The following is a 7,724-nucleotide window of genomic DNA, read 5'->3' as shown; positions in this document are numbered from 1 at the left end:
ATGAAATCTCTACTTGGGCAAAGAAGAAGAAGCACATACCCATAAAAAAGAGCAATGGATTTGTTGTAACAACAGAAGATGAAGAAAGGCAACGTTAGATGGAACACTTTACTGAAGTCATGAATAGGAGATATGAAGGGAATAAATTTATTGACATACCTGAAGCTGAGGAAGACCTTAATATACTCATAAATGAATTCAATAGGTTTGAAGTCGAAGATATCATTCAAAAGCTCAAGAGATGGAAAGCCCTTGGATACCATGGAATAAGTGCTGAGATGATATTCCCTGAAAATTATTGGACTCCCAAAATACTTACAAGATTATTTTTGTAAAATGTGGCTTTAGGAGGTAAAACCTGATGAATGGGATCTAGGAGTGTTGTTGAAAATGGCAAAAAAAAAAAAAAAAAAAAAAAAAAAAAAAGGGGACCTGACTGATTGCAATAATTACAGAGGCTTCGCACTTACGTCAGTTGTCATGGAAATTTATAGTATGCTCGTTCTAAAGAGACCAGACAGAAAGATTGATGAAAAGCTGAGATGAACCATCAGGATTTCAAAAAGATGGAAGTTGCACTGTGTAGTATATAGAAATCCACTTTTGATGGCATTTGTGGACTATGTAAATGCCTTTGTTAGTGTGCATCGGCCAATTTTGTGGCGAGTTCCCCTTAAGCATGTAAATTTGGTTAAGTCTGTTAATGAGCATATTAAGTGTAAAGTTAATGTTAATGGACTCCTATAATATGAATATCCAGTGAACAATGAAACCCTCCAAGGGAATGTGTTGTTTATCATCCTCATGGATTTTGCAGATCTAGTACCAAACTTCTAAGACCTTCAAGATAAGAATAGATAAAATTAGTAAGGGCGTTTCAGGGACCTATAAGACAACATTATAAGCAGTTCAGGATTTCAAGAGAGCTCAAAGGCAGCGGTAATTCCAGTGAAGGATTTCAGATGCAAAGGTAATAGTAGAGCCAGTAAAATATTTCAGCGGTCTTTTAGGGAATTTTAGGTCATCTGATGGGCTTTAGACATTGTCTTTTAATAATTTTGATTTAAAGTTCTTAAAGTCTTGAATAGATCATTACATCGGAGTTTCATCCGATGTCATTTTTATAAGGAAGAGTTATTCCATGAACCGTCACAAAATAAATGTATAAACATTCATGATTAATACGAGTATATTTCATAAAGACTTTGTCACCAGTAGAAAGAAAGAGTACAAAAGGAAAAGGCTTTGTCATAAAAATGATTCGGATACGATATGATTTTTCTTTTACAGATAATGCATTCTCTTTGGTAAATTCTGTATGATTAACTTATCTGATATATTCAGGAATGAAATTCCAACATCAATACCTTTTCTAAAGCAAAATGAATACAAATTCCAGTACAACCTATGAAACCTGCAATCAAATTAGAAAAGTCAGTAACCGAGTGTTCACAGTGATACATGCTGTTAATCAAGTTACACAAGGCTGCCATGAAAAGTACAATCTGAGAATTGATAAGGATACTATACCTAAAAATAACGTAACCACTTATAAAACATTCCTTTCTCAAATACACATGTCACAAAGTTGTTTAAAAAAAAAAATCTATTATCAAGATGAGTAATGTTTTCAGTGGTCGAATTCCCACATAATAGTTGGATAAGCCTGCTGCTTATCGATTCCTTCATGATGTGTTATGTATGTCAGTCACGAGGTCTGATAAAAAAGTAAAGTACTGTCTATGGTGATTATATATAAGCAAGACATTCATTCATTGCCCCATAGAGTCTAATTACACTTCATATAAAGGTAAGATTCAAGAGGACTTAAGTGTTATATACTTTTATCACGGAATCAGAAAAAATAACTTCCCTACATAAATAATTCCCCGTAATGATAACAACTATAGATGGATTAAACAATACTCATGATTATTTCATCCATTTGAATAACAACAGGAAAATATTAATGGATCTACAATTACGGGTGGAAAGATTGGGTTTATTAATACACACAACGCACACTATTACACATATATACACACACTCATATATATATACATACATACATATATATATATATATATATATATATATATATATATATATATATATATATATATATATATATATACACGTAAATACAGTAAATATATATATATATATATATATATATATATATATATATATATATATATATATATATATATATATATAAATATATATATATATATATATATATATATATATATATGAGTGTATGTATGTATCTATCTATCTATCTATATATATATATATATATATATATATATATATATATATATATATATATATATATATATATAAATTATATAAATATAAATATACATACACGCAAAAACACACACACACACAAATATATATGTATATATATATAGATATATATATATATATATATATATATATATATATATATATATATACATATATATATGAATGTATGTATGTATCTATCTATCTATATATGTATGTATATATATATATATATATATATATATATATATATATATATAAATTATATAAATATAAATATATATACACGCACACACACACACACATACACACACACACACACACACACACACATATATATATATATATATATATATATATATATATATATATATATATATATATATATATATATATATATATATATATAATCCAAATGAAAAGAAAAAAATGGAATGCAGGGTTAATGAGTATCTTCTAAAGCAATTTTGTCAGAGTTAACAAAGAAAAGTTCTTCGCCGCATCGACGAAAACTATATTAGTTACTGCACTTTATCTGTTTTAATATAAATTACTTGATAAAGATAGCCTAGATATGTTTCTTAGCTTTATTGGTTGGTGTGATATTTCCCGAGAAGTTAAAATTACATAAACATTTGAAATCTTTTTTGTCTATTAACTTTTCATTATGCTTAAGCGAATCTTGTATCAGTTCTCAGTTACTCAGAATAAGTTAATTATTGAATAAAGAACTTTTTTTTTACCTCTCCAATGAAAAATATTACGAATATAAACATATGAAACGCGACCTAAAAATTAAAATAAAAATAATAATGAAACTATCTGTTATGAAATATGATCTAAGAATAAAACAATTTTATGAAATTCGCCATAGAAACAAGAAAATCTTATAGACCATGACCTAATAATAAGAAAATATTATAAAACTCTATCTGAAACAAGAAAATGTTATTTAACTCGACCTTAAAGAAAAATATTATGAAACAAGATCTAATAACAAGAAAATGTGTTGAAACGTGACCAGATAACAAGGAAATGTTAAAAAAAATCGGCCAAGAATAAGCAAGTAAATTTTATGAATCACGAACTCAAATCAAGAAAATGTTATGAAAATCGATAAAAAAAAGAAAATTATATGCAACACAACTAAAAATCAAGAAAATGTTATGAAGCTCGACCTAGAAATAACAAAATATCATGAAACACGACTTATGAGCAAGCAAATGTTATGAAACTCAACCTAAATAACAAGAAATTTGATAAAAGTGGACCTAGAAACAAGAAAACTTGGGTTTATATGAAAGCTAAAGAGCATGAAAATTAAAATGTAAGTCACTACAAATCTTACCCTTCTCCACAAAATACGTTACATAAAAATCATGGGAAAGTCCTGGTTAAATGCATTAAAATCACCCAATCAATTCTTTGTCAAATAATGGTTTCACTTGTACCAATTTCATTACAAACGTCTTTCTCTACAGATGCTGCTCTTTCTAACTGCTGTCTGTGCTCTTGCCAGTTGCACGTACGGACATGTAGACGTCGGTGTATGTCCTACTTTCACCGACAAAGCTGACTTCGACCCTGTTCCTGTTAGTACATTAAGAAATGTTTGCAATAATAATAATAATAATAATAATAATAATAATAATAATAATAATAATAATAATAATAATAATAATAATAATAATAATAAAAGAAAAAGGGGAGAGCAGGAGGAAGAAGAAGAACAACAAATATAATAATAATAATAATAATAATAATAATAATAATAATAATAATAATAATAACAATAATAACCTTTAGTTATTGCAATAATAATAATAATAATAATGATAATAATAATAATAATAATAATAATAACCTTTAATTATTGCAATACTAATAGCCTTTATTTATTGTAATAATAATAATAATAATAATAATAATAATAATAATAATAATAATAATAATAATAATAATAACTCCCTGAATCTTTAATGCTAATATGTTAATATAACTACCATCACTACTGTTGGCTATACTGGTACTTAATATGTAAAAAAATATCGAATTATTTACTAATGATGTGTAAGACAGTTTTAGCTATAAAGGTCTATAGAATAAAAAATATATATATATATATTAGATAAAACTGGATGTGAGAATAAGCCAATCACTTCACAAACTAGACACCCAAATTGTCCATTTAAGTCATTTTTTAAATACGATTTCTCTTTCGGTTTTCAAGTACCTAGGGCGATGGTACGAGGCTCAGAGATTTGCGGCCTTTTTTGAAGAAGGCGAGGACTGCGTCAATGCTATTTACAGTGACTTAGGTGAGTTACAAAAAAAAAAAAAAAAAAAAAAAAAAAAAAAAATGTACATAGATGGTTAGATTCAACAACAGTGATTGATGGAAGACTGGTATGGGATAGTCAATCCTAAAGTTGATGGGGTCTTTGTGTTTACTTGGCATAAACTGGTTGATAATCCCATATACGCTATGAAATGAGAGAGAGAGAGAGAGAGAGAGAGAGAGAGAGAGAGAGAGAGAGAGAGAGAGAGAGAGAGAGAGAGAGAGAGAGAGAGAGAGAGAGATTTTTTAATACTAGAACGATTAAAAAAAAAGTTGACGATGTGTGGTTTGTATCATTAGATTGTGTTTTCATTTAACTGACTAAACAACAAAGAAGAAATAGAGCCACAAATGAAGACCATCACAAAGGAAATAGTATTTGCCTGCCTATTACGATAAATCATTAATGAGGACTAATAACAATTTCTCCTTTTTCAGGAGACGGTGTTGTTGGAGTCCGCAACGTGGGTCGCTCAGTCTTCGGTGATGTGGTTGAGATCACAGGCACTGCTGTCCTGGTCGCCCCAGGGGTTCTCTCAGTGCAATTCCCAGGACGTAAGATCATTGCAAAGTCAAAATTTGACGTTGAATTGAATTCTACATAGGAATTATACTGAAATTTAGTATTAATAGGGAACTTAGACCATTGTTGTAGTGCCATAGCCTCTGTACCATGGCCTTTCAATGTCTTGGGGTAGAGTTCTCTTGCTTGAGGGTACACTCGGGCACACTTATTCAATCTTATTTCTCTTCTTGTTTTGTTAAAGCTTTTATAGTTTATATAAGAGATATTTATCTTAAGGTTGTTACTGATCTTAAAATATTTTATTTTTCCTTGTTTCCTTTCCTCACTGGGCTATTTTCCCTGTTGGAGCCCCTAGACTTATAACATCATGCTTTTCCAACTATGGTTGTGGGTTAGCAAGTAATAATAATGATAATAACCGGGAGTTACTCCCTCCCAAACAAAAGCAGAAATGGACTTATCATACCATGTGAACTCAGTGCGTTAAATTATCATACATAGTTATTCAAAGACTCATATTTTTCTCACTACCTCAAAATTCTTCAGCTGTGTCCAGAACCTATGTTTTTATATACAAACATACATACACACATAGATCGATGATAGGTCCTTCAGAATTAACTAGATGCTATAATGAAGAAAACAGTGACAGATAAATGTTCTTGAAACTATATCATAAAGGACACGAAGAAAGTTATGGAAGTAGCTCGGTTTTCCCTTTGCAGATCCACCAGGTGATTACCACGTTCTGGACACAGATTACGAGAGCTTCGCCTGCGTCTACAACTGTGATGTACAGGGTAATCTGAGGGTGAGTATGAAACACATCTATAGGTTTATAGGCCGTTCATGAATGGCAGAGGCAAGGGACAGTGACAATGCCCTATCAAGTAGGACAATGTCGTAGAAACTGACCTTATATACATTATGATCAGTGCCCAAGACCCCTCTCCACCCAAGCTAAAACCAAAGTGGCCAGGCAATGGCTGCTGAAGACTCAGCTGGTAGAGCTATAAGCTCCCCAAAACCTCCCATCCTTAGTTCAAAAGGATGGTGAGGTTGCAGCGACCAAAGAAACTAACGAGTTTGAGCAAGAATCGAACCTCCGTATAGCTTTCACCAGTCAGGAACGTTACCACATCGGCCACCACAACCCTTAACCTACAAGGACTAGAGTAATAATCGAAATGACAAAAATTGTCATAAACTGATAATACTCGCAGAAAATTGCAAGTCTGATGTACGTTGATCATTCATACTTGATAAGGATTCATATATATTCCAGTTTATAAGCCTTTATAAAATTAACACCTAAACATAATTTTTCCACAGCTATTCTTAAGAAATATTTTACAATGAATTACACAAGAATGTAAGAATTTCCACATATGGTATGCACTATTTTCATTAAAACTCATTAGTATTTGCAATGGCAAGGTCAAACGAAAGGAAAGTGGTATCCTTAGTCAGTTATCATATAAAAGTAAATAAGGACACTGAAGAAATATTCTTCACAATTGGTTCACTTCCGACTGCCTTAATTTGCATGGATGGTATGAGTAAAACCCTATCAAGCAGCTTCTGAAAAGAATAGGCAATGGAATAGATGTCCTTTTGATTTTCTGAACAGACGTCAAGCAAACCTGTCTTATACTATTCTAGGTATGCAATACAAACAGATTAAAGGCACAAATTAATGTATACTAATGTCCGTAAATTCCACAGGTCCAGTTCGCCTGGGTGTTAACAAGAGACATGAACCCGAACGAGGCGACATTAGAACGCGCCAATAAAGTCTTCGCCAAGAACGGCATCGACGTCTCGTTCTTCCATCGTGTCCACCAAGGCGACGACTGTCCTTATGTTGTCTAAACACATTGATCACTTGGTTCAGTAAAATACTCTGGCATTGCAACAACAATGTTCATTGACGCATAATATTATTTACTATTTATTATTCAAAAGGAGGAGATTAATCAGCATATTATTATGTACTGAGTGACATAATTAACGCACGTTTAAGCTTTGGGGTAAAATGTCTTGATTGACATTATTCATAAATTCCAAACAAATACAAAATTATGTTTATTCCTGTTTAGCCACTTTCCATTTTGAACGTTAACTGTTGTTTAATTATGACGTAGTATATATAATCTTTCAGACTTGTAATGATGTCATTTCATGATTATTCCCTATCAACAAAATATTATATCTTCAGAATCGATTTACCACTTTTGTTAACTAACTGGTACAATCAAGTATTAGAGAGGCTACACAAAAAAAAGCTAAAAGTTGTATTATACTCAGCGCAATACAAGAAAATAAATTTAAAAATCCGAATAAAATTGATATATACCATCTACATTATTTTATTCATATCAGTATCAAATAATACTCATTAAATGACTAAAGAAGAAGAAGGATTATTACCTAGAACATTAAAAATCATAGAAGATTACAAGTGATAATTGTACAGACAATATCGCAAGTCAAAAGAGCAAAAAATTACACACATCTCTCTCTCTCTCTCTCTCTCTCTCTCTCTCTCTCTCTCTCTCTCTCTCTCTC

At 30.9% G+C, this 7,724-nt stretch overlaps 1 protein-coding gene across 1 annotated transcript; it reads left to right on the top strand.

Moving 5' to 3' along the window:
• The first annotated feature begins 868 nt into the window (after window positions 1-868).
• Window positions 869-7,489, top strand: LOC137621207 (apolipoprotein D-like). The gene is made up of 6 exons (XM_068351613.1): window positions 869-970; window positions 3,774-3,884; window positions 4,523-4,610; window positions 5,069-5,185; window positions 5,882-5,967; window positions 6,882-7,489. Exons 2-6 carry the CDS (start codon window positions 3,774-3,776, stop codon window positions 7,026-7,028), a joined length of 549 nt encoding a protein of 182 aa, XP_068207714.1. The 5' UTR covers window positions 869-970; the 3' UTR covers window positions 7,029-7,489.
• Window positions 7,490-7,724: the final 235 nt, after the last annotated feature.

This window comes from Palaemon carinicauda, chromosome 27, assembly GCF_036898095.1.
Source record: "Palaemon carinicauda isolate YSFRI2023 chromosome 27, ASM3689809v2, whole genome shotgun sequence".
NCBI classification, from domain to species: Eukaryota; Metazoa; Arthropoda; class Malacostraca; order Decapoda; family Palaemonidae; genus Palaemon; species Palaemon carinicauda.
The sequence above is the reverse complement of the archived record's forward strand: the minus strand, read 5'-3'. Positions and strand labels throughout refer to the sequence as shown.

Coding starts and splice junctions, on each gene's coding strand:
- LOC137621207 (XM_068351613.1), top strand. CDS start 3,774: ATGCTGCTCTTTCTAACTGCTGTCTGTGCTCTTGCCAGTTGCACGTAC. Junction 3,885..4,522: donor CTGACTTCGACCCTGTTCCT/GTTAGTACATTA, acceptor TCGGTTTTCAAG/TACCTAGGGCGATGGTACGA. Junction 5,186..5,881: donor CTCAGTGCAATTCCCAGGAC/GTAAGATCATTG, acceptor TTCCCTTTGCAG/ATCCACCAGGTGATTACCAC.